We start from the raw sequence: 27,083 nt of genomic DNA, 5'->3' as shown, positions 1-27,083 counted from the left end.
TTTCCTAATGCACTATGAGTAGTACTACACTAATCAAGTTAGCAAAATTCAAGGCTCTGAAAATAAATCAAGCACTTAGTAATAATTAAAATACGAAGTTGAGGGAAAACATGAAATGCTTTTATTTCCACTTCAGAAGTTACCTAAAAACTGACTGACTCCAAATGGAGTACATTATCCTGTTAACATTGTTAAATTGCATTCCACTTGAGTACATCATTTGTGAAGAAAAAGATGCCATTGATTGTGTGTTCTTTGCAATAATCCTCTTATTGTTTTTAAATGTTCCATTTTTAAGGCTTCTGCTAACTGTCATACATAATCTTTTGTTGATATTTATGCAACTTCTTTCAGTGTTTCTGCTGCTGCCTGTACAGTGAAGGCTGCAATGGAAATCTGCCTCTTAACTTCTTTCCAGGCTTCATGTTGATCAGCTTTGTTTTTGATGTCAAACATGGCATCATAGATCCCCGGGAATGATTCACCTGCATACTTGTTATGGCTGCTTGGTGCGAAGATAATGTGTCTGTAGGGAAATGGAGTGAAAACAATAACAATATTCTGCATTAGAAAAATAAAACATTATTTTAAAAATAAAAATAATTTGTTTATATATAATCTGTTAAATTCTTGACACTGAAGATGTAAATAAATATGATTATTGCAGCAATAGGACCTATAATCCATGCAGCAAGAAAATAAGCTAAACTGTTCCATTTGAACTCCAAAATTTAATAGCTAAAAAGATTTGAGATAAAGTAGACTAAATTATTTTCCTTTCTCTCATTTTAGATGAAATGGAAAGATTAAAAAAAAGCCAGCTTATTTTCTTACAGATATACATAATTTCCAACAGATACAGGCATGCTTTGTGATAGGAAAGCTTATGCTTTAGAGAGAGACTGTTTTCAACAGATTTTTAATCAGAAGATATGAGGGGTACAAGGACTGTTGATATGACATTCTCCTTCTACATTTACTTTGTAGTGGAACTTTTTAGTAGAAAAGTTACTGTTCTGAATTATACAGAGTGGTAGAAGGACCAAAAAGCTAGACTTGATTTAACTCTTCTGCCTCTCGAACAAGATTTACTTCTTGAACTGGATGAGAGAACTACTGCATTCACTTCACTGCATTTACTGGCAGGACTGTTCTGCTACAATCAATAGAATTGTATATACTTTAATCATATCTTAATTCACAAAATAGTAACTTCCTAAGGATCCTTTACCACTGAATTTACTTAAACTGACTCCAGGACCAGACTTTTAGACCTGTTGAGAAGCCCACTGAAATCAATAGATATGAGTTTACTGACCTGATTACGCTTCCAGCAAGACTTTTCCTCATTCTAGATAGTGCATCTTGCCAAAGATTTCCTTCATTTTGTTTTACCTTTTCAGATTTCTTTGTCCAGTGTAATCTACCTTTACTATGTTGACTAAGCTGTACTAAAATAACAATTCCATTTAGAGACCTGGAATACTAATTAATTAATATTCTGAAAATTAATATTCTAGAAATAGTAAAGGCATTCTTGTAGGATACTCCTTGCAGAAAGTGAAAAATAAGCCTTTTTTTACCTATAGAATGGCCTGCCAGGTAATCCAAGAGGATCGATGAAAGCCCTCTCGAGAAACATAAGCTGATCATTTACTGATCTGACAGCAAGTAGGCTAAAAAGAAATCAGAGGAATATGTTATCTGCTAGTGTTGCCCCTCTCTCATCCCGTGCCCGAATATACACAGTTCTGTATTTATGATGGACATTAAATCCAAGATGTTGAACTTAAAGTGTAGCCCACAGAAAACATCCCTTCCCACCTAACTTGCACAACAGAAATATTCAAATCTGTACTGTGTTGAGTCATAAATTGAAAGTCTCCTTAAGCTACTTTTAAAGGCAAAGGAATAATGTCAAAGAAGACAGAGACTTTCAGATAAGTAAGATACTCTTACATTGTATCTTACTCCTGTGTGTCTTTTTCATTAGGATGCTTAGGCAGACCACTAAAGACCATATTTTTCATAAAGCCATCCAGTTGCAAATTCTTTCAATAAAATCACATTTATTTTTGTATATATATATATATATATACAATATCTGAGAAACATGAACTTTGTCATGTTAGAATCATCTTTTGACCCACCCAAGAACTGTGTTTTTTTCTGACAGCAGATTATAAATTCCCTAGAGCAGAGACCATCCGTGTTCTTTGAAAAGCTCTAAGAATCCTGCTGATGCTTAACAAGTAAAAGATCTGTGAAGAAGATTATCCTGAATATATGTGGAATTGGTAGTTTATATCCAAAGTAACTTATTGCAGAGCTTCAAAGCCATTCACCATAAAAAATTTAAAAATTCATATCACAGTAAGCCAGGAGTAACTCTTACTACAACAAATTTGTTTCAAGTTTACGTTGGTGTAAATGGAAACCAAAACTGGTCAGCTGAATTAGTGCCTAGATTTAGGCCACCCATCAAAGAAACCATTTTGAAAATGTCACATAGATGTCATAGATGTCATATTTTACATAAAAAATCATTGTTAACTTTTTTATCATTAAAGTTGCTGCCATTAAAGATATGACTCATTCTCACCTTGTCTTCCATAAGGAAAAGCATATGGCTAAATAAGATTCTGCACAAAAAATGTAATATGCACATATGTATATATAAAAAGTTTGGGTTTTTATTCTGAGCATGGCCTACAAAGAATAAATGAAGAAAAAAGTGAAATCTAAATTAGGTGTTTTGGCATAGGTACTGCACACAATTTTTTGAAAGCTGGTCAAAAAGCTTGCCAAAGCTTGCCAGAACTACAATAATTGTACAGTTATATTTAGTTTTTTTCAATTAAGTGATACCAGTATCTTGAAAACTATAATTCTGACAAAAGCCACAAATCAAAATTTGTTCTTTAATGATAACTCAGTGACGAAATCTTAGGATGCGTCTCTACTTAGAGGGACACATTCTGTTGAGCTGGCTCTGCTCCTGCTAACCAGTCTTCTAGTCACATCCATGTATCACTGCTCCTCAAAACCCACCAAGTATGGATACAAATTAACTTGGAAAAATTTTCTAAGCTAACATAGCTAGTTTATCAGGCTCTGCCCTGTCTCTGAGTCCACTAATTCAACATTTCCACATTTTCTAGGGTAACTAGATCCATAAATACAAGAGTCCATAAGGACCTATAATGAAACACACCACTGACAGGCATTTGTCACCAAGGGTATTCAGGGGACTAAACGCAACTGAAAACTAGACCCTCTGAGCCCAGAGGACTACATGAAATATGTTACAGAAAGAAAAAAAAAAGTTAAACTTACTTATTGATATCTACTTGTTGCAGTCTTTCATGAAAGCTTGCAGCAACTTCTGTAAAATTCTTCACAGCTGAAAAGAGAGCATCTGGAGGGAGCAGGAAGGAAGCATTTAACTTCAAATTCCAAAGGAACCATTTAATACAGCATATTCTTCAAATCAAAGCTTTATCTTTCACTGTGATCATGATCTGTCAATCCTTACCAAATGAAAATCAGACGCCCCTGTATTTCTACATTAAGAACTATGTTATTCTGTGTGAAAACTTGCCTTGGAGACACTAGAAATCAGTATTTTTTTGAATATTGCTTGTTGTTTGCTCCTTGAAGAATGTATAGAATTAGCAAAAAACTAAAACATGGATTGCCAGAACCAGTCTGTTCAGATAAGTCTGGGATTTTATAAATCCCAACAACCTATGTTTTATTGGTATGTCCCTCCACACACACAAAGTTTTGAGAAAGACTGAGAGTGTGTGTGTGTGCACACGCATGCACGCATCTACCCAACATTGTTTGTTCAACCATTTGTCTCATTTGTTTTCCCCAGGAAAACTTCTCACAGTGTTTACACCTGCCATCATGTGTCCATAAACTGAAATAAGATAAGTTCTGACTGGATATAAAGTGCGTTTTTTTACCCTGAGGACAATCAAGCAATGTGGTCCAGAGCAGTTTTGTAGTCTCTGTCATTGGAGACGTTCAAGACCAAATGGAATAAAGCTTTGAGCAACTTAGTGTGACCTCAGAGATGATGCTGCCTTAGGCACCTTGACCTAGAGACCTCCTGTGGTTCCTTCTACCCAGGATTATCCTGTGAACCTATGATCAGCATTGGACAGAGAACTATCCAACATTATAAGCTGCAAAGAAACTGCAAACTATTGTGATTTTTTTTTTTTTAGGAACCAAGAAGAAGATTTCTTGCCAATATCACTAAACCATGCACAGGTCAAAGAACATGCAACTGTAATTGTTTGGTCTACCAGGCAGTGGCATAGTCTCTGCACAGGCAAAGTAGTGACAATAATTCCAAATTATTGGAAGGTGTGGCTCTTGTTTTATTTACTGTTCATACAGGACAAGGTATATAACAGATCATGACTAAAACATATATTAAGAGTGCAATGAAAGACTCTACATACCAAAGGATACATTGTATGTTGCCACTTCCTCTTCATGATTCCTTGACAGATTATAGATGATGTGAGCATAGTTGCTCACAGCTGATGCATAATCTCTAGGGTCGAAAGGAAGCACAACGGAGTTGGCCAGTTCAAACACCAGCCCTCCCCGTACCTGAGCTACTGTCAGATGGTTCTTGAAAGTGGGATCATAAAACTTCTCCACAATTTCATAGGTTTCATAGACGCTGTGATACACTGGATAGCTGCTATATTTTTCTACATTCTGAAACAAACCCAAACAAATCCATTATTCACCTATGGATGCTTCAGCTTTGCTTGAAAACCTTTGCTGTAGAATTCAAGGCACTGTATATTAAGTGCTCAGGTCATACTAATCCAATATATAGTCAAATGGGAAGAACTACTCAGTGGTGGCCCTATTAGACACCAATCCATGAGACAAATAGTCATTTGCAGATGTCTCTCTCCACCAACCATGGACAGAGACACCAAAGATGGTAGCTAAGAGCAGACACATAACTTTTAGTTGGCTATATTAAGGTGAGATTGCCCTTCCTCTCTTTGCTTGGGTCTCAACAGTCATTTCTGCTTTTCTCTTTGGATATGTCTTTCCAGAGGAAAAAACCACATCGACTAGATTGCTCCTTGAACATTTCCCAACTAGTTTAATCTCACAGTGTACTTCAGTCAGACTCATACTGTCCACAAAACAGGAAACATTTTGAATTCAAAGCTTCAAACATTATTAAAAATCATTAAAAAGTCATCATAAGCCACTCATAAGCCTTCATCAAGCACAGGTGATTTTAAACACATGCATTTGCCCTGAGCAAAAGTACTTTCACCTGACCACTAATATGTATCAAATATTTGTGTTGTAGTAGCACACAGAGTTCTAGTAAAGACACTCCATTCTGACACACTAAACTGAACTCCAAAAAGCTGGCAGTCCAAATGGCTCAATTAGAGGTGACAGTATTCAGGCTGCTAAAGGGGGGAGAAAATTACAAAGACAAAGACTTACCCAATTTTTACTGTAGCGTGCTCTGCCTGAAGCAATGCCAAGACGTTGAAAAAAGACTTCAAAGTCATTTCCAGAACCCAGTTTATTTATTCTTTTAATACAAAAGAGAAAGATGCCTTGAGTGACAATACTTTAAGTATAATTATACTTTGCTTTCAAGTACTGTGTTCATTTATTCTGAAGTCACAGTCACTACACAGTCTTCCCTAGTACCTTCTTTCTGTCAATATCACATAAATTGCCTGTGACCCCTCCATTACATTTACCTCATCAATTAAATTCTCAGAGGAGCAAAGTCATCATTCTGAGGGTCAGAGAAATAAAACTCTGAAGAGGAGAATTTAACTCACTGTCTTTAATCATTGATAAAATGCAATGACCTTTCTTCTGCTGAACTATCCCAAGCTCTTAACTCAGAGAAATCACAGCAGTACCAGCATAGGTCCATGGAATAGAATCAGTCTTCAAGAATCTATAGGAAATCCTGGTAAATTTGAATGACAGTGTTGTAAAATCCTGCCTGATGTTCTGTCCATTCACCCACACTAAGAAGTCTTCCAGAAGACTGGAAGAAGAGTGAAAGAAAAGCTGCTGTGTTAGCATCTTGTGCTACTGGTTTATGCATACTGCCTTATTTGTCTAAATCTCTAAATTATACAAACACTTTTCATATATAAACTCTCCTGTTCATTCTGCAAATTCAGGTTCACAAAACTCTTGTACAGTAGTGTATCAGCTGCAATCAATAAAACTCTGAAATTTTAAGCAGATGAAAATCACACCATTTTTTTAAGGCACTCGGGTTTTTCAAGTGTATATTTCCTTAAAATCCTCTACAAGTTCTAACTTTTGGTATAACTTCATTCTCTTTTGTCACTGACCTGGGGACTTCTTTATATTCTTCTGATGGATTTTTTTCATACCAGCTCTCATAAAGAGATTTTCCTTCAAACCCTTCGTCAGGACTTGGTATCTGGAAAAAGTATATTGTAATAAAAAGACAAAGGGTACAATTATAAATGTTACCAAGCAACAAATCTATAACCTTTCACAATGTAAAGCCTATGGCTTAGGACAATCAGTAAGATATAACCCTCAAGTCTATCAACCTTTCTGAATCTCCATTTTAACACTTCAAATGTACAGCATTTTCCAAAGAGACAGTTTATTTGATAAAATTGGCAATTTTAGATAGGAGAAAACACAGGAAAAATTAAAATATTTCAAGAAAATATTTGCATTCTAGTATTTCTTTATGAGATTTTAATCCATTAAAATATTTATTAAAAAAAATCCCTCACAAAATCAAAATTGTTTGTTTCGCTTCAATTTCAACTTTGACTTGATTTAATTCAAAAGTGGTTCTAACTTGGTTTAGGTCACAAAAATTATTTTCATGGATGCAAGATTAACCTTAGAAGGGCAAAATTTACAGTATTTTGTGTTTATATCCTTATAGCTTCTACAGAGGTCTACAAATCTTGAGCAACCTAAAATTCATTTGCATCACTCTGACTACTTTCCAGATTACTGAGCAGGCTTAACACTGTGGGTATTTTTCATTCCACCTTTTCACTGGTCGGCTGCTGAGGTTTTGTTATTTTTAATCTATTAAAGATTATTAATATCTATTCTATTATTAATATTTATATATAATATCCAACAATTAAGTCACAATAGGAATCAAAATGAAAACAATATTTTTGTGTCTTGGTCAGGAACCTAATTCCTCATAAAACAGTGTTAACACTTTTTGCCACAAGTAAATTTTGGATGGAATCATGAAGGACCTGGTTCCTGATCAGCATTCTCTCCAGACATCAGCTACCAACAAGCTGTAGTTACATGCATTCATCAGCCTTTGTTGTCACTTCCCAGCTTCAGCAAGGGTTACACAACCATGTTTGCTGGTATTTAGGTCAACATTTCAATGATGGCTCTTTGTGTCCAAACCAAGACTCAGCTGACCTGATTTTCCTGGATGTTCAGAACACCTGTGCTTAGTACAGGTTACCATGGGAACTGAAGGTGTTGAGCTCCTCTGCAGTTCAGGAAATAAATATCTTTGTCTGGGCAACTAATTTTAACAGAGTTAAATTTTAATGTTGTCTTTCAATGGCCAGAAAATGACTATACTGAATTACTACATTTCTTTTTCTTTTGTACCAGTCTCATTCCAGCTTCCAAGAGATAACAAATTATCAGCCCTGGAAGAGACAGATGGGTGAATATATACAGCACTTAGGACAGATAAAGTAGAGTCATGCAACATATATAGTAGTTGAATGCACATTATATATGTGGATATAGAACACACACAAAGGAAACTTATTAAATATTCATGATTTAATACAGGTAAATAGAAAAAAAGCAGAATTAAAAAATCCTTAGCACCAGCTTCTATGATTTGCTCTTAAAGCAAGGAACAGCTTAGATCCAAGATGGTGAGACTATTTCCAGAGAAAGGGCCCTATCTTTTACTTTCTGTGCCACACAAGTATCTGTGAGAGCATCATGATCAGAGTCCATTAATATTGCAGAAACACAGGATTATGAGAGTTGGAAGGGACCTCTAGAGATCATCTAGTCCAACTCTCCCACTAAAGCAGGGTCATCTAGAGCAGCAGCAGATCACCTATCTAACAGGACACACTGAATTTGAGCACATTGACCAAATCTGTCACATCATGCTAAAAAAGACACTGCAACAAAACTGATTTCTTCTCTTGCCTAGAGGAAGTCAGTCTTCCACTACAATGGACATCCTAGAAGCTAGACTGGGCAGCCAGCTTTCTTCTTGTTTCTGTCTTCTGACCTATGGAATCTTTGTATTCTTTTGGTTTTGGATGAAACACTTTTACAGGGGGAATGGAAAATTTCCCTAATCCTGAATAGCTAATAAATTATAGATTTAAACTCAAAATCCTTTTGCCACTCCTGGGAAAAAGCTCCAGTCACTTAGTTATTGACTTAAAGGGGTACTGCAGTCAGAAAAGAAACACCTGGCAACATATTTTAGATAGGGATCCCCATCCAGTAAGTGAGCACTGAATATGCTGGCTAAAAATTTCAAGAGCTATTACCTCTTTAGTCAGACTGTACACCAGTCTGTACATCAGTGGTGTGCAATCCACTCGCAGTGTGTAGTTTCCTGAAACACAGGAAAAACTATTTATTTGAAGTAGCAAATTCTACTTAGCTGAAACCTTGTGCTGTTATTTGTTACCAAGGAAGGAACTAGAGAGCTACATTCTCTACAAGGAACAACCTGACTCCCCCTGTAGAAGAGTTCATTAATGCATTTGTATTGGTCAGGATGAATTACAGCTCAGATTTTGAAGCAACCCTTATGAGCTTTTTTGGTGTCCTTATGTTCGTTAAATACATTATAAGACTGACTCTAAAGAGTTGCCATAGGAGTGCTGACAGGGGTACAACACTTCTGGTCCCTTCCCATGACTTTAAAAATTGTGTAGCTACTGTAATGGACTTCCCAGAACCACAGCAACATCTCAAGGATACTTTATCATTCTGGGTCACAGTTTCCCCCCATATGTACTCCTGAACTAATGCAACAAAATAATCACATTGAAGTTTTCATGGATCCCCTAGCTAAAAGTGTATATGCCAACCTTCTGTGTATACCATCACCATTCATATAAAACACAAATCAAAGCTCTGTACCTTCAACAGAGGAATCTGCATTGATGTAAGCCACTCCCCGTGCTTGCAATACTTTGGCATTTTCCTATGAGAAAGAAAAGAAGAAAAAAATGTTGATTAACAGTTTTTCCTCAAAACTGGTTTCACAACCAGAGAAATGACTACTGCTTCATATACTTCAAGGATTGATATAGTCCTGCTAGTTCAAAAGGAAAAGAAAATTTAAGAATGTGCATGTATGTGTGTGTGTGTTTAATGAAATGAAAGGGAGGGAGGGTAGAAGTGTTGTTTTCGAGTACAGATTTGTCAAACATCTGTCACTATGCACATTTCTCTGTGAGCACTCTTAGTTTACCTCAGCCCACTCTGTCGATCCTAACAAGCCAAATTCCTCCGCATCCCAGCTTGCAAATATCACTGTTCTCCTTGGCCTCCATCCTGCAATAAAAGACCATGACAACTGTATTACAGAAGTAAAGACTGCTTGTTATATGCTAACTAATGTGAAAAAAAATGTTAATTTCTGTGGCTCATCTTTTATCCTGATCTGTGGGGAAAGAGGTGGATTTAAGGAACTTTAACACAAACTTCTTCACTAACCCAACCTAGTAACTGTTAATTTTGTAGCAATCTCACTTGTACTTCAAAATTGTGCTAAATAATGTATTATTTTTCTACTATCAGGAAGAAAATTTTCTAAATTTAAAAACTGTTAACAAGGAAAAATAGCATGCTTTGCACAAATGAAAGAATGCTTCTCTACTCTTTTTTGCTTTGTTCAATTCATTATGCATTGTATACCAGTGCCTATTTTGACCTGTCTCCTAAATGCTATATTTCAAAACACAAGAAATTCCCTCTCACTTTGAGAGATCACTTTCAAAACAAAGATATTTCAGTTGGAAATTTGGCATTCAATTTAAACCCAGACCAACTGGAACAGGCTCTGTTGCTCTGCCTCTGTATTTCTGCCCCAAGTTTTCTTTTAGACTAGTGGAATCTCTTTTGCTCCCTTCCTCTTTTACTTTTTTTTTTTTTTCAGCTTCCATTCCAAAGAGTTTCCCCTGATATCCAGTTACAGAGAGGGAATGGAAAGAAAACTAATTGGCAATAAGTTTTAAGTGTAATGAGTAGTCAAAGAAAGCTCCTCTAGTACAGTATTTGAGTTATGTTCTTTACATGGGATGTCAGACAGTGAGATAGCATTTGCTCTGACAGCAGCAGAAAATTGGTACAGTTGGCATTTGCTCCTATTCTGATGTAACTAGGCATGAGGTATTTTTAATGGATACCTCCTACTGTGTTTGCACAGCTCACTCCCAGCATTAAACAGCCACAGTTTATTTATTCTTGGGTCTGTTTCTAAACTAGCCAAGTGCTGAGAAGGCTCTCAATGTTGCCCCAGTGAAGGCTTGATGAGTCCACCACTCTCGGTTTTATAGGACCATTGAAACACCCAGTCTGACCAGCCTCAGACACACAGTAATTGTACCTAAATGTTCTGTCTCTTTCAGCATCCCTCATTTTGTGTTTTGATTTCCTTTAGGTGTGCTTTCTCTTAAGTACCTTGCATATACCAAGGCTGTAACTGGGACTAGTTAATAGTTGCAGAGCAGAGTGCTTATTCAAGAGATCAGTGAGATTCACATTTAATTTTAAGCATATGTTTAAATCCCAGCTAAATCAATGGCCAGTGCTGAAAACACTCACTTTGATGCATTCTATTCCCTCATTACATTACCTTTCCTGTTCAGTTTGCCAAAGCTCCTCACAATCTCATGAACCACAGCAGCCCCACTCTGAGGATCAATGCCACCAAATACCCAGGAATCACGGTGGCCTCCCAGGATGACATATCTGTCTTGAGAAATTAATTATGGTGGTTTATTCCAAAAATCTTTTTTCCTACCATAGAGATGCTGGAAATAATTTATATTTTTTCATGTAGGTATCAGGCAACATAGCTTAATAGTTTTTAATATACATGGCAGGAGGGTAAATGACATTGCAAATCTCTACAGATATTTTTCTGCATTTTCAGCCAGTCCTAAAGAAGTTGTCAAACTTAATATCTTGATCCCATAAGACATAAAACCTCTTATATTCCACAACATTACTTCTATTATTAGAAATACTGCAGATTTCCTCTAAAGGTTTTTTACAATAGTGTGTTTCATGGTAAAGTTGATCCACTAATGACTTTTGTAGATCACACCAACTCACAGCATTAAGGTGTGAATAATGCAGTATTTCTCTGAATATGTATATAGCCAACCATCCAAATCATAACAGAGATGTTAGTAATAACACCAAAGTCAGACTAGCTCTCTCTGTACCACTATAATACGGTTAACAGTTTTGTTTCAAGCAACAGAGAACTGCAGGCAGTTACAAGTTAAATGATGTTATCATCATCCTAGGGATGTCTCCATGTTCTGGTTTTTAGAATGTAAAATCTCATTGGTTACAAGAGACTGTAAAAGACAAAAAGTGGATGTGTCTTTAGATGGAGTGGAAAATCCATTCCCATGTTAGTACAGAATAATATGCACTTCAGATTTTTCTTTCAATTGCTAAGTTACTTGCCTGAAAACAAATGTTTCTGTCTTGGTTATGACTACCCCTTGAAAATCAGCATTTACAGTGAAAGTGCTGACATACCCTGAACCATTTAAAAGATGGTGCAATAAATATTTCAGCACCAATGATCATGTATTGCAATATTTCAGAGAAAACTATGTTCCTCATTTCTCTCTTTTAGCTACGAAATGCATGTAGAGGTAACTGCATGCCCACATTACAGTGAAGACAAATGATTTTACCTGGTTCCACTGTGCCTCTGATGGTACCAATCACATTGTAAATCCTTGTAACCTTGTTGTGGCTATGAATGTGCATTTTCACCTTGCTAGTGTGGGGGGAAGAAAATCCAAACAGAAAATTCACCAAATTAGAAACTAAAACATCTTGGCACATTTCAAACTATACAGAATAAAATGTAAGGAGAACATTTTAACCAAATTTATCCTTCATTAAGCCAAAGTAAAATGAAAAGATTTCAGTGTAGTTTTTTTCTGAATTTATACTTGTGCAATTGAGAACAGCATTTAGCCCTTGAAAGCTATGTATTGTTATTAATGTAAATAAGGTTTATACGGATAACAGGATCAAAAGTCCAAATTCGGAGAATTTTTGCTAGCAGCTTGGTTTTTAATTTGGAAGAGTGAAAGGAAAATGAAAACTAGCTAGTGGTAAAAAGGTAAATATTTCAAATCATGGTTGGTGCAAAACAGAAATTACACCATCACAGCCACTGCAGCTGTGGAACCTCAGGCCGCAGAAAATCAGACAACCTGACTGTTTATCTACAACACAGCTGCAGTGTTGCCTGTATATTTTTCTCAAGGAATTTTTCTTGTGGTATGACTAAGACACAGTGAAAATGTCAAATGTTCATATGATGTTAGTGCAATAACTCAGCCAGTACTGAAACACCTGAACTTTAATCCTAAAATGTAACCACTCAATCATTTTTAAAACAATCTGAAGCTATAAAAGTTACACTGTAGTTAAAACTTTTTTTTCTGGAAAAGCTGACTTGTAGGTTAATATTTTTTCTTATGAGGCAATGGGTAAGACCAGAAGCTGCACCCACATAAAATTCAATGAAGACAACACAAAAATTCAGTTTTCAAAAATAATGTCTCAGCAAATAAACTGGGAAAGGCTAGGTGCTTTTCAAATGAAACTATTTCAAGACTGGCTGGAAAATAAATCAGTTCAGTTCTATCCATCCAATCAGATGAAAATCTAATGAAACTTTGTACAGAAAGCAACCAAAGAAATGAGAAGTAACCCCAGCTACTCAACTTTGATTACAGTCTATTGCTCTATATGTTTTTCTCTGATCCTAAGAACATTTTCTTATGAGACAAAACTGACCTTGTAGTGTATTCTGTTGTGAAACCAGGACCAACATTGTAAGATACATTCAAGTCTCCTTTCCAGCTACTATGTGGTGGCGGATGTCCTCCCATATTACTATTATGAAAAAAAAAATTATTAGTTACAGACATCTTACAATAGCACTAGACACAAATGAGGAACTGCACTTTTTGGGTCACAAGCACACACAGACCACAGTGATGGCCTTATCTTAGAGAATTTATATTGCAGGCTTCCACAGAAGAAAAATACACCCGTTTAAATACACTGATGCTAATAAACTAACACAGTGGAATAGTCCTGGGCATTAAGATCAACCTGAAAAGGCCTTCAGCTACACTGGAAAACCATTCTGGCCTCCTAAGTTTTTGCATACAAACTACCCCTTGTAAATGGTCCTATGAACTTTCTACTGCCTTGAAATGCATTTGCATTTGAATCAACAGAGAACAACTTGGACCATTCTAACAATTTAACAACACAGACAGTTGTCTTCCTGTGCCTGTCCCTGGACACCGTTTAATCTGGCTGCACAGACAGAGTTGATGTGTTTCAGAGGTATCTAAAACTGAAGAAAGATGATCAGTTCAAGTCACCTTTTCATGTTCCAAAGATGAGATGCTTTATCACAGTTAACAAAACAGGAAATGCACTAATCCAGTGGATCACAATCACCCATAGTTATCCATCTATTCTGAAGAATTCGTATTTTTGACATGAATGTATGAGAAACAAAAAAAACCCAACAGCACAAGTATGCTGAATGTTCTGGTTCTTATTAGGCAAAATGTATTTCTTTTAAATGAAACCATTTACTGTAAATGCATATTGCAGTCAAGCATTATTCCACAGAACACTTTAGCATGTCTTCAAGTCCTTTAATACAAAAATATGATAGCAGGAATAACTATGTTATGCCTTCTCAACACAAAATTAAAATCAAGGCCCAAGTATTTCTAGAGGATTTAGAATTAATTCATATCTATTGATATAAATTTCTAGAATTATTTCCAACTTATTGAAGAGAAATATGTAGCTACATCTTATTTATACATATTAATCTGTCTAATTAGTACTAGTTTGCAATGGAAAAAAAGGGTTTTTAACCTTTACCTTTATCATTATAAGCAGTTTTAAAGAAAAGATACTTTGGAGATATATCAGTCCATAAAAGTTTGGGAGGAAATAGGAAAAACGTTACTGTTAATGAACACTGTTAATGAACATCAGGTATGCAAAACCACCAAAACCAGTAAAATTCTGATTCACATAAAACTAGATAGCTTCAATACGTCAGAAGAAACGCACACAAAGAACAAGACAGAATTACTTTTTTTAACTCAGTATTCATACAGAGGCATCAGACAGAGCAGAACAATTGCTCATGTGATACAAATGTGAAATTCCTATACAAGTGCACACCCAGGATTATTTTCAATTACTGTCCTGAACAATTATTCCTGTTACTGTTGCCAACCTTTTGCCAACTATTTCTGGTTCTGTTTCTCTACAGCTGATACAGATGATTACTGCTACATTTTTTGAGGAATGAGACACTTGCCACCTCAGTCACATCTTACTTTTTTTCAGGTATCTCATTTGGTTTGTTAATTCTGAAAATTCTGAATTTTAATACTACCCTCTGGCAAGCAGGCAGACTATCTTCATGTCACTTGTGTGTTTAGACAGTACACTCACTTACATGTAGATGTCTATTATATCACCTACAACACTCAGTTTCCCCATTGTGCTTATATTAGTTTGCTTGCATCTTTTCATATGCAACATAGTACACTCAATGAAAGGAAGCACATGCCTTCATCTAACATCAAAAAGTCATGGCAAGCATTTCGCTAGGCAAATGAATGATTTAATTTGTGGTCTTTTTCACAAGACATCTATTATGCCATCCTCAATATTTTTTTAACTTTATTCTATATGAGAAACAGTTTATAACTTCATTATACTTGACTGATCACAATATATCACAAACGATACTTTCCAGATCACTCTGCACATATCTGACATGTAGTATCATTTACCTCCTACAGCGAACCCAATGATATATACAGTTTCAACAGCCACCGTAAGAAACACAGTGCAAATGTCTTCCCTTTCTTTTCAAATACTCTCGTAACTTTCAAAAAACAGTCTGCTTAAAATTCCTCATGTCTCCCATACACTTACCGCAGTAATGACTCAGCATCATGATAGCCAATGGGATGAACTGGAATTTTTGGGAGACCTACACCACTGGCTTTGTCTAATCGGTAGGTGTATTCTGAAAGCAAAAGAAAGATATTTTCATATTTACAACTCTCAGGAGGAAGCTGTACAGTTCATATCACAATTCCAACATTAGAGTCAAAGATAAAAAAATTTCACTTTCCTCAAAGGAGGCTGGCATTTCTCTAGTGATTTCATCCTTTATGTTTATCAATGTGTTTTCAAACAGACACCACAGAGAGGGAGCCCATACTCTGATGGAACAGAACAGTCTGCTTGGAACACTTATCTGGAAACTAAAAATATTTTGCTACTTGATAAGAAATGCAGATATAATCTTACATTATAGATAAGCTACTGAATATTCTGGTTTGCTATTTTCATGAGCAAAACGAAGTCTGTGTTTTGTTCTGACAAAGCTCAAATACAAATAATAGGGCTTTTTGACAAATGAGAATCTTAATTTTCACAATGTGGACAAAATTTGATTTTTGCAAGCCAGAAGGTGTGGAACAGAGCAGTTTTGTCCCCAATACAGCATTCATTTTGTGAGGGACACAGACAGGAGTTCATCTATGAGATCCCTGACTCATGCTAATGAGGAACCAGAAATTTTCTCTGTCTGCTCCTGCCATGCTGCTGTTGTGATCCCATATCCTCTTCCAGCTCAAGTGTGCTGGCTAGAGGCAATTTTTGCCAAGAGTGACTGCTCTTCTTCAGGTGACTGCCTCCTTCACATACCCTGGCTTGAGTGCTGAAAAGAATGGTTCTTATATATTTATATTCATATATATATATATATTTATATATATTTCAGTCGATATGATCTGGGTTAGGTGCTGAATGAAACAGCTTCAGCAGAGCTCAAATAAGCAGCTGAGGAAGGATGAGGTGAATGTAGGTGATGAACCAGCTGGTGAATCATCATCTCCTCAGGAGCCTCAGCTGCAGCCAAGTGACATGAGTTCCAGCAGGAAAGTTCCCAGCATTGCCAGGTAGGGCTCCTTTGGAGGGAAGGTAGCCCAAGTCCTGCAGAAAGGGAAACTGCAGAAGCAAAGAAACCCATGAGCTATGCAGACTGGCTCCTTGCTGACTTACTGATGAGAAGCAGGAAGATTGGGCTTCAGCCATTGAATACTTGTATCATGACCTCTGGGTTCACTTGGATGTGTGTGAAGTTAAGTAGCCCAGCACTGCACTGTGTGGCTCCCTTAACATCCCCTCACTTTCTCTCACATACTATTTACACGAGTGGTCTAATGATGTGAAGCCCAAAGTTGTCTCCTTTGAGCAACAGGAAGACCAAGAAAAAATTGTGTTTTGTTCCAAGGGAAAGAACATCCCCATTACCTTCTCTCTCACTTCCTGAAACCAGAATCTCAGAGCATGACCACTCTAGTGTCACCCACCTTTTGCAGGATAACCTGGGGTCAGAGGATCCCCTGCCCCATTCAGGTTTAAAACATTTCCACGCTGGGCTCCTCCACCTGGAAGGTTCCAGCCCTTTGGATAGGGATCTGTTCCTGGGGCACAGTAGTCAGCGGGGTCAGAGTACAGAATAAGTCCCTTGGCACCTGCCAATTCAGCATTCTTCACCTGCAAAGCACATCCCCAGTCCTTATCCAGTGCTTTTTAGCTTCACACCAGAATTCAAGGGGCAAAAGAAAGTATTAGACAGTACAGGGATTATTCCTTTTACAGAGCCTGGGCTAAGTAAAGGATCCATAATTGGCTCTTCTCACAAAATTTCATTAAAATATATATGCAGATATCAGGTCCCATACAACAGTAAGAGGTGCTGTTGCTTTGGATTTTACTTAGGAGATAACTGCAATGCCATGGGAAACATCCTCTGCAGTATTTACTTCATAACCTGAGTTTGTATTCTGTCATACAGATCACTACAATCAACTGACTACTGAAATGTATACATCATGGATTAAAAAAAACCTGTATCACATTGATGCAACCTTATCTTTCATTTAGTCATGTATTTACCTTATTTACCTAAATAGTCTTTTGAACATATCTCAGAATTCAGACTACACAGGAAGATTATTATTGGAGAGCTTGAAGTAATCGTTGGCTGTGAACAAGGCTAACTTCAAAGAGTATGTATCTTAGCCTAATTATGGCAGAAAGACTGACCTGCATCATGTTTGGATTAAAAGAAGTCTTCTCATGGGACTGTATCATTGTACAATAATGCATGGTAGACAGTGAAAGGAAGAAAGTATGTCATTCTGACATCCCAGTCTGTTTTGCTACTAAATACAATGGTGATGTATAGTGATTGAGTGACAACTAATCCTCAGCATCTTTAAATTTCAGTATTTTAATTCAGAAATACCATAGTCTTTTCAGGGAACACAGTATTTTCTTCATCCTCTATCCTACGCTTGCACACAATTAGGAAGTCAGAAAATGTCAGTACAGTTCTGTAGAATTTGTACAGGCTACCAAATTCTTCATTACAAAAACAGCCATTAGATCTGCTACCATAGGAATGAGCATACCCCTCTGTGCCAACAAGGGCATTTTATTTCCAAACCATTGGACAACTGCCCCTCTACATATAAGTACCTCTGGGGTGTTTGATTTTAAGAAAAGATTCTTAGACAGAAACACCTTCACTTTTTAAGTCTTGTGCATTTCAATAGTATCTTTAAGAATGGTAAAACCATTTACAATTTAGTGAAAATATTATCTGACCAAGAATATGAGTTACATGCCATTTTTCACTGGTAAAAAACTTATTAATGCAAACCACTGAGGAACAAGGATAAATGCACAAAGAAGTTTACTCCACAGAATAAAATAAGAGTTGGAATTCCATCAAGGAGATTCAGTGTTTGATACCCTTAATTAACAGAGAAATACAAAAAATAGTCCTGCCCAAATTAGGGTCAAACTAATTGTTGCATGAGAGACAAACACACTTGAAACAGACTGTATTCTAACATCTCTATTGAGGAAATAACTTGATTGTATGCCTGAAGTATATGTATAATTATATCCTTTCCTGTCAGACCAAGGAAATCTGCTGAAACCATAGTTTAAGAATATTTACGATAGGGACATCAAATTAACACAAACAGATTTTTACATAATGTCCATATAGATACAGTCTCCACTTAGTGTATAGAAACCATAACAAAGAAACACAATATATGCATTTTAAGAAACAGCTGAACTAATAGGGGTGAACAATCTAGTTCAGACTCAAGAGTGTGTTACTCAAGAAAATTAGTATTTATAGTATGCAAGTTAATATTAAAATACTTAAAATTTATGGATGTATTAGATACATATCAAATATGTATTTTATATTTTGTACTAAAAAATCGGTTTTGAACATAGCTCCATGAAAACTCAGTTACACTAAATTCTCCAGAAAACTTAAGGTAACTGCTTAAGACTCTTGAAATCAACTGAAGGACAGCACAAGTAACATTTTTATATAGAGGCATTACCTTATTTCCTCTGAAGATCTTCCCATACCTGGCAATAACAATTTTGTCTGTACAGTTAATTCCCATTTCACGTTGTAGCTTAAGGAAGTCCTCAGTGCGGCCATAATTCACATACACTAACTCACCCTGATAGGAAAAGGCAAAATTTGAAAAAAATAATGTTAATGAGTGTAGCAAAAAAGGATGTAATCTACAAAGAGAATAAGCTGAGAACAGTGAGCTCTGGGACTCCCTATGGTATGAACTTTTCTTTGATCTTGAGACATTTGGGTAGGAAACTGACTTGTAATGAAGTCACTCACTGTTTTAGAGTAAATGCCTACAAAAAGTCTCAAAGACTGCCTTAAGGAAGATGCCTGCAACTTCAGAAAACTAAAATTAGGTGACAGGAAACTCTTCTGTAGTGCATTTTTCCATATTACCAGACACTTCCAAAGAGATCTTCAATTTAAGGCAAATTAGGCAAATCATTTCACGCCTAGTAAGCCTCTGGTCCTCTCTGTTCAGAGAAAATTTATAAACACAAGGATTATTCCTGCAGAGGCTTCTCTGAATTTCTCCCTCTCAGTAAAATCAAGTGTCACTCTCCTGAAGTCAAGACAGTTCTTTCAGTCTATTTCTATTAAACAAAAGGAGAATTTGGTCCTCCACTTTAACGTATTTTCTTTAGAATATCTTGTACTGAATACCAACATTTGTAGGCTACTGCATTTTTAGTGACAAATACTAAAAAAATGTTGATTTGAATAGTTTGGCTTACATAATTGCAGAGCTGTAAGGATAACAACTCAGAGCAACCTGCAGGTTCTCACATTCAAGGCCCTTGTTCTACAATGAGGTGTAAAACAAGTTAACAGGACTGTAGTATTTTATGGTGAAAGCCTATACACACTTTACAGGTTTAAATACTGTTTAAATACTGTTATTGATTAAGTAGATACCATCACATCAAGAAAAGAACAGCTCTTATCTTTGGAAGCACTCATAGCTATACCTGATATAAAGTACAGAATCTATATTCATAGCATTTTTCCTGGTGTTTTAGAGTAATTCATAGTTATTCAATCTATAGATCTCTGAAACTACACTAAAAGGTACTTATTTGAAGACTCTGCAAGTACTCAATATATTGCACAGTAAAACAACCCTCTTTAATTAAATTCTTCCAATACCTCTCAAAAAAATCTTCAGCTTTACCTTTCATTAACTAAAAAACTACACTGATGTAAAAAAAACCTCATCAGAACACTGACAGTTTTGTACCGAAATTTTCTAGTGATGTAGTGAAATCCCTCATGTTTATAGAACTATTGCAGAGTACATGCTTTGATAATGTAGTGTGGGCTCAAAATGCCTCGTCTGGGTTCTTTTGACCTCCAGCACACCTCTTACTTGTGATCACCAACCAGATGGAACTACATAAATAAATTCTCCACAGAATTTTGCCATTATTTATGATTCTTATGTTCCAAACTTCTGCTACTGTCTAATAAAACATAACTTTGCTAATTGGTTTGCTTTCTGCTAAATATTTATGTTAAAATAAGTCTCTGCTCAAAACTTAACTTTTTTCATCCCAAAATAAAATACACAAACAGGACTGGGAGAATTTAGAAGAGCCCTGGACCCAGCAAATGTTCCCACTGCTGAGCTATATACATGCTCTCTCCCATGCTGTTTGCAGAACTGCTCACTGGATAATGTTACTGCCAACACTGCTAGAAGGGTACCAGGAGCTCTTGTCCAAGTATTAAGTAAGGAGGTGAACATAAGCATCACCTTTTGAAAAGACAATCTGCCTTTTAAGTATTTTTTTTTAAATAACATTTTTATATTTAATGAAAATAAAATAATTTTCTAAACAATGAAGCTGCAGCTTCTTAAACTTGCTTTTATTATTTTCTATATCCCATCACTTAATGTAACTTTCCATAAAACAAATAAAGTGGGGAGTTTATTCTGGCTTTCTTTGGGGATGTTATGCTACAATACAAAGTCAGAATTCATGAAGTCAAGTTCATTATGTTCCTAAGTTGCTACTACACTTTTTGAAACACTCAAAGCTCTTATATAGTGTAGACTACCAGCCTTTCCAGATTCCTTTGGGTGCCTTAAGCAAATGAATACAGGGTAACTTCTCCTTTTAAGACTTGCACAGTTTTGTAACAAAATTTCAGAAAGTACCTGCCTAGTACCAGGCTGTGTGAGTAAAAGCATTGTTAGCTGGTTTCAAAATCAGACCCAAATTTAAAGCAGAAATTGGAGCAGATGACCTCCAGGGGGCCCTGCCAACCTAAATTATTCTTTGTATAGATGGGAAAGATGCTGAGAACCACAAAAAAATCTGATCTTACAAAGTATTATCTGAAACCCCTAAAGATTAAAGGATAGAAAACTCTTATTATGCAGGTCAGCTTTATAAAAGAAAACCTGTCAGCTGGTACCACTTCTACAAGAAGACAGAAGGATTAGTGTTAAGATCAGACCACAGCAACAATTTTAATTCCAGACAGAAATTCTAGCAAAAGCCATTTTCAATCACACTGTACACTGGCAGTGATATCTGTAAGTGTGAGCCTTGGGCAAGCAGCATTTTGAAAATTAGATTGTTCATTTGTCTATGTAAATATAACAGTCTTTGATCACCAAGATGGGAAACAATTGTGCATAGTCACAGAAATATCTGGAGATACTTAGAGTAGCTGACAACATCAATGACTATTTACCATATTTTTTAAGTAAAAGGCAAAAATAAAATCCAGTTGACTCAAGCCAGAGAAAAAAAACTAAACTGATTTCCACCTATTTCTATTATTTATATTTCTGTCTCTATTTCTACTTCTATTCCTACTTCTATTTCTGTTTTAGTTTCTACTTTTAGTTATTTAACTATTCTACTATGTTACCTCAGGCATTCCTTGGGCTGAAAATGCACTATAAGGTGGTACCACATCTCTTACAGCTTCATATCCTGGAGGAGGAGGCTCAGATAATGATGTGTTGAAAATCTAGTTGAAAAGAAATAAAAAAAGTAATGGAAAAGAGTAATGTCTGTTCAGGCATGTTTCACATGCCTTTACGTTTTAAAGGACTACATTTTGAACTCTAAGTGAGGACTGGCCAAAACATCAGCAAGCACAGGGCACACTTTTCAGTGTACAAGTTCCATCTGTGATCTTGCAAATCCCATCTCCACTCTTCACAGAATCTGCTTAAAAGAACATGGGGTCCCTCAAGGTGGTCTCAGCACTGCAGGTAAAAGCAGGCTAGATCATAATGGTAAAAAAAGCATTCTGCTCATCCCTGGAGCTTCCAAGGGCACTAGAGTTACTCTATAATAACTATTGTGATTTCTGATAGTGTGTCTTGAGGACTAGACTAATCTTCAAGAAACTAAATTTAGCACAATCACCAATACCGTATAAGAAATCAATGCTGACAATGATGCTGACCATGATTGCTTTCCTCTTTCTGAATAACATAATTTGAAAAAACAGAATCACATAATGTAATTCTCTTACCTAATTCACCTTTAATCCATATGTCAGTATGCTGTATGAACCAGGGTAATTACTAGTATTCCTAGCACATACATTAAGAAACAAAGATAAAACCTGAAAAAGCTAAATGGAAACCCTCCCAAACCGTTAACAAAGCAGAGGATAGCTTTTCTTCCCAAGTTTCCCAAGTGTTTCAAAGTGTTTTTTTCCCTGGTTACAAAAATTGGTGTTTTCCATACCTCTTTTCCATACTCATCAATTATTGAGATGTAGTTTGGCTTAGTGTCATCAGGGTAAGAGAGCAAGACATCATAATGAACCAACTGAACAGAATCCAAACCAAACTCCTTCCATTCACCTTGGACTTGCTGTGCCAGATGCAGATTTTCCTTTGTTCCAGCCAGGTGAGGAAGCCGTGTAAAATTGCTATGAAAAAAAAACAAAACAACAAAACAACTCAGGATCAGAAACTGCAGCTTACAAATAGATCTCTTCTTAGCTTATTTAGAAACAAACCCTCTTGAGCTGAGGAGATGTATTGAGGTTGAACAAGGACCCAGACTCTTCTGTTTAATGCTTTTGCCTGTCTCATACATAAGTTGAGGTATGGCTTCAGGCTGTCCTGGTCTTTGCATCTTCCTCACAGTCTGGACAAGCAAGAATGACACAATGGCATCAGCTGTGGGGTCTTGTCCTTGCTCTACTCCTTGTTTTCTGGATGACCTTAAGCAAATCACTCATATGCATAATGAGACTCCCCTCCCTTGCAAAGTGATAAAAGAATGTAGTATAATTACCTCTGTGCATTCAGTTTAGAAATGTGCATAATTACTTTGATCCCTACATTCCATTAACAGGATATTCTCCTTGGACCCCATTATTTTAGTTAATTTTGGCACAAATATTGATTTATCTAAAAGTTCACTCTGTCTTCTCAGAAAATATGGGAGAGTGTGTTCATAGTGGCTTGCTGACAAACAAGGAACAGAAAAATTCCAACAGCTTGGGACTTTAAATTCATCCAGTATGAATAACAGTGAAAGATACCATAGTGAGTGACAAACCCCTTGTATGAAAAAAAAAATTGTCTGGAGCATTCAGAAAGCCCAGTCATGAAGTGAGTGAAGAAAATCAAAGCTGAATAAGGTTGTCACCATTATGTCCTCATCCTGTCCCTGACTACTCCATCACCATATCACAGCAGCATTAACACACAGCACCTGATGGTGTTAATGAAGGAAATCAGATCCAACAAGGAAGGGGTTTAAGGTTGGGAAAACTTCTTAAGTTTCAGTGAGAACAATGTTGTCAAACAAAGCACTATGAAACTTACACAGCTCTGCTTTTGCACTGAGTACTGCTAGATAAAATCATGTTCCCATGATAATGACAACATCCAGTAGCAACACTGCAGTACAAGTCCCTGCTACAGTGACAGTACCAGTTTCTGGATGACACACTGAACCAAGAGTCCAGTTATATGCTATTGTTAGAACCAAAGGCTGTTTTCTCTAAGAGTTAGGAATGTTTCAGACGGATGTTTTCATTAAAATTTGACTAATGCAGTGACACTCTCCTTCAGTATATTCTCATTTAACTGAACGTTGCGGTTTTCTTCATTTCCTCTTCTAATCTGTTATCTGCTTGTACTGGTAGTTCTGAGCATCAACTAAATATCTGCATATTTCACCACAGAACAGGCTACATGACAGCAAATGAGGTATATTTCCTGGCACAAAGACAGGGAGTTTAGAGGCTAGAAAACAGTCCTTCTACAGAGCTGTTTAAGAACAACTGACTGCAGGAGCCAAAACACAGGTTAACACTGTAAAAAGTCCTAAATCTTCAGTTTTCAGTGTTTATATATAGAGGACCTGGCTGTTATACCCTATAAAGCACATACTTTCTAGGTAATATATTTTCAATAGTCTGTGGCTAGTGCACCTAAAGCGAAATGAAGATATGCCACAATCTTCTAAACTTAAAATGTTTTTTAGTAATTTAGTTTTGTAGCAAGACACATCTTCATGCTATTTAATCAGGCTGGGAATTTAGGGAAAAACCAAATTTGTTTATTGGTCCTGAAATAACTGATACTCATTCTTCATACAGAAAGTAAATTTCTATCAATAAACTATGACTTCTGGTCTATTACTAACTGAAATAAATACAAAGAAAAATATTTTTTTTATATCATCCCTAAAATAAAGTAACAATAGTATATCACCTTCCTCATAGTTAAAGCTTCTAAATTACGCATATAATGAAAATTATTACAGTACTTAAACTCTAATACATTTTAACAAATCAATATTGTCACCTTCCATTGTTACAATTTTCAGGAACAAATGTCAGCATCTTTGCTTCTAGGATATAATAGAATATACATTTTCTTGAAAGAGAATATTTACATACCCTAAAAGAGTATATGCAAAATCACCTAATTTAAGCACTAAAGGTTAGGTGAAGTGAAAAAATCATTAGGGAAAAATTATCATCTTAAAAAGTACTCTAAAGCTTTATTACTATTGGATTTATTACAAACCATGTAATGTGCCATCATATAACTAGTATTCACAAAAGGCTGAGCAAGATTTTGGCCAATCTTTAATCTCTTTAACCATAGATATTACCTACCACTCAACTGTTTTCAACACAAGCAAGAATAAGAGTAGCTGAGAAGGACTGTTTTGTCTATCACAGCCCACTGGAACTCATTAGATAAAATCTATGGCTAAAAACCTGTACACTCTGTCTAGTGACATCCTTGGACTGATTCCTGCTTCAATTATTTATTTATTTTAAATTTTATTTTTCTGACTGATTAATCTAAACATTGCTTACTAAAGAAACTGTTTGATGTTTTCAGCTTTCATTTCAGCCATAAATGCCGCCTTCATGTCCTCATGAGGGCTCTCAGATGTCTTCTTTTCTGTAGGTTTTGCAAACCAGCCTGCACAACACACCAAAATACAAAAGTAAAAACACCAGAGTAATATTCCCATGAAACACATTTTCTCTTTGGTACTACCACAAGATCTGCACTGTGTATTTTACAATGTTTTTTATGTTGTCACAGAAAAGCAACCACAACCTAATGATGCCTGCATAGTGATGGCAGTGGAATTTCACCACACAGTGAGAGAACTTATTTACCTAGGCAGATACTGAGGGTAATAAAACACTGTATTTATTCATCACAGTTATTTTACTGTAAATGTCAAAGAGATTTATCTTCCTTTAGCACCAGAACATGATGTTGTCAATCATGTCAGTCATACCATTCTCCTCAGTAATGAGGCAGCAGCTTTACAAAAACGCACAGAAAAGTAGACACCCTTTGAGAAGAACAGATGTCTCAAAACTCCTTTCTCACTTGCTGGTCTGTCTGGCTATTACTGTGGAATGCTTCCCTTACTGTGCAGCATTACCACTGTAAGTCATGAGAGGAACACTTGCCTAGAAATCAAGTGGTTTTGACATCTGTTTTTTATTTTTAAGACAGAGCCTTGTTCAGTGAAAATACAGCAGCAGTTACATTAGTAGTGCAAATCAGAGAACTGGTGGGGAGCAGAGACCAAGACACCAGCAAGACACTGTCACAGCAAAAGGCTCTTTCCACATCAAGTAATTCAGTCAGGGCTTCCCAACTGCACCAACACCAAGGACATACCAAAAGGCACTAGAGTGGCTTTTTTTTTTCCTCTCCTTCCTTCCCAAACTGATCCAGATCCATCAGTGAAACACAAGGGAGGTATGAAATTAAAGACTATTTCACCCCTCCTGCCATTTCTCCTCCAGCCCCCTATTTATCTTCCCACCTTTCTTGTTTGTGCTGGTGCCATTTCGATGCTGCAGGGTGGAGAAGCCCTTTTCCTTCCCCCTCCTCACAAACCTTGCCCATAGCAAGAGAATAATAGTATACAACAAATAACTACTTTATTCAAAGGGAAATCTAAAAATGACACTCCCAAAAAAGACCCCTTCTCCTGAGAAGGAGCCAGAAATCCCAGGAGGGTCGGCGACAGCACCTGCCTGACCCGAGGGGTTCCAAGGGAGGGAGACGTCGGCCAGGCCGAGCATGGGTTCACCCCCGGTACCCCCAGCACACAGCCTCGGGTACCCCCAGCACACAGCCTCGGGCACAGGTAGGACGCCCCGTTCCTTCCCCCCCACCCAGACCTCCACCAACCCGGCTCCCAGCCACCTCCCCCGGCTGAAAGGGCCGGGGGTGACCGAAGAGTGCTCCCCGATGCGAAGGGGAATCTGCACTGTACCGATGAGGAACCCAAGGAGGAAGAGCCCCGCCGCTGCTCCCAGGAAGACAGCCCAGAAGCGGCCTCTGGCTGCCTTGGGGCCTGCCGGCTCCGTGACTCCGCCGAGCCAAGTCCCCATTGCTGCCAGCCCGCTCCGCGCCGCTCCCGGCAGCACCCTCCCCGCCGGCCGAAGTCCCGCCGTGGCCCTGCCCGCCCCGGAGGCGGCGGAGGGCGGGCGGGCGGTGGCGTTTGGTCTCGGCCCCCTCAGCTTCTCCCGCCTCAGTCCGGCCCTGCGGGCTCCGTTCTCCTCCACTGCCCCAAGTCCCTCCCGCCATCACGTCCGAGCGGGGCTGGATTTACTGGAGCCCGCCCGGGTGCTCAAGCTGCTGCCTGACCGCTTGCTGCTCTCTCGGTGAGATCTGTCCGTGTGTTCACACCTGCCCGTGTTCTCTCCGCCTTCCCCCCGGTTTGTTTGAGATACCCCACCAACCCGTGTTTGCTTTTCCTCGCTACTAAGT

The 27,083-nt window shown here is 37.3% G+C and overlaps 1 protein-coding gene across 1 annotated transcript; it reads right to left on the bottom strand.

Moving 5' to 3' along the window:
- On the bottom strand, positions 1 to 26,813 carry LOC139791340 (putative N-acetylated-alpha-linked acidic dipeptidase). The gene is made up of 19 exons (XM_071733450.1): positions 26,587 to 26,813; positions 25,154 to 25,262; positions 22,549 to 22,735; positions 21,716 to 21,817; positions 18,810 to 18,935; positions 16,746 to 16,932; positions 15,298 to 15,391; positions 13,108 to 13,206; positions 11,988 to 12,073; positions 10,907 to 11,026; positions 9,521 to 9,603; positions 9,187 to 9,250; positions 8,586 to 8,653; positions 6,384 to 6,475; positions 5,503 to 5,593; positions 4,476 to 4,740; positions 3,337 to 3,418; positions 1,584 to 1,676; positions 1 to 526 (listed from the first exon to the last, which is right to left on the bottom strand). The coding sequence occupies exons 1-19, from the start codon at positions 26,702 to 26,704 to the stop codon at positions 337 to 339; spliced, it is 2,256 nt and encodes a 751-aa protein (XP_071589551.1). The 5' UTR covers positions 26,705 to 26,813; the 3' UTR covers positions 1 to 336.
- Between the last annotated feature and the right edge of the window lie 270 nt (positions 26,814 to 27,083).

This window comes from Heliangelus exortis, chromosome 1, assembly GCF_036169615.1.
Source record: "Heliangelus exortis chromosome 1, bHelExo1.hap1, whole genome shotgun sequence".
In the NCBI taxonomy this organism is placed as follows: domain Eukaryota; kingdom Metazoa; phylum Chordata; class Aves; order Apodiformes; family Trochilidae; genus Heliangelus; species Heliangelus exortis.
This window is presented reverse-complemented; position numbering and strand designations above follow the sequence as displayed.

Bases quoted from the DNA above. Each gene is read 5' to 3' on its own strand.
- LOC139791340 (XM_071733450.1), bottom strand. From the start codon at position 26,704: ATGGGGACTTGGCTCGGCGGAGTCACGGAGCCGGCAGGCCCCAAGGCA. The intron at 4,741-5,502 runs GTAAGTCTTTGT...GGTTTGTTTCAG, and splicing joins CACGCTACAGTAAAAATTGG to AATGTAGAAAAATATAGCAG. The intron at 1,677-3,336 runs GTAAGTTTAACT...ATTTCTTTTTAG, and splicing joins CAACAAGTAGATATCAATAA to CCTACTTGCTGTCAGATCAG.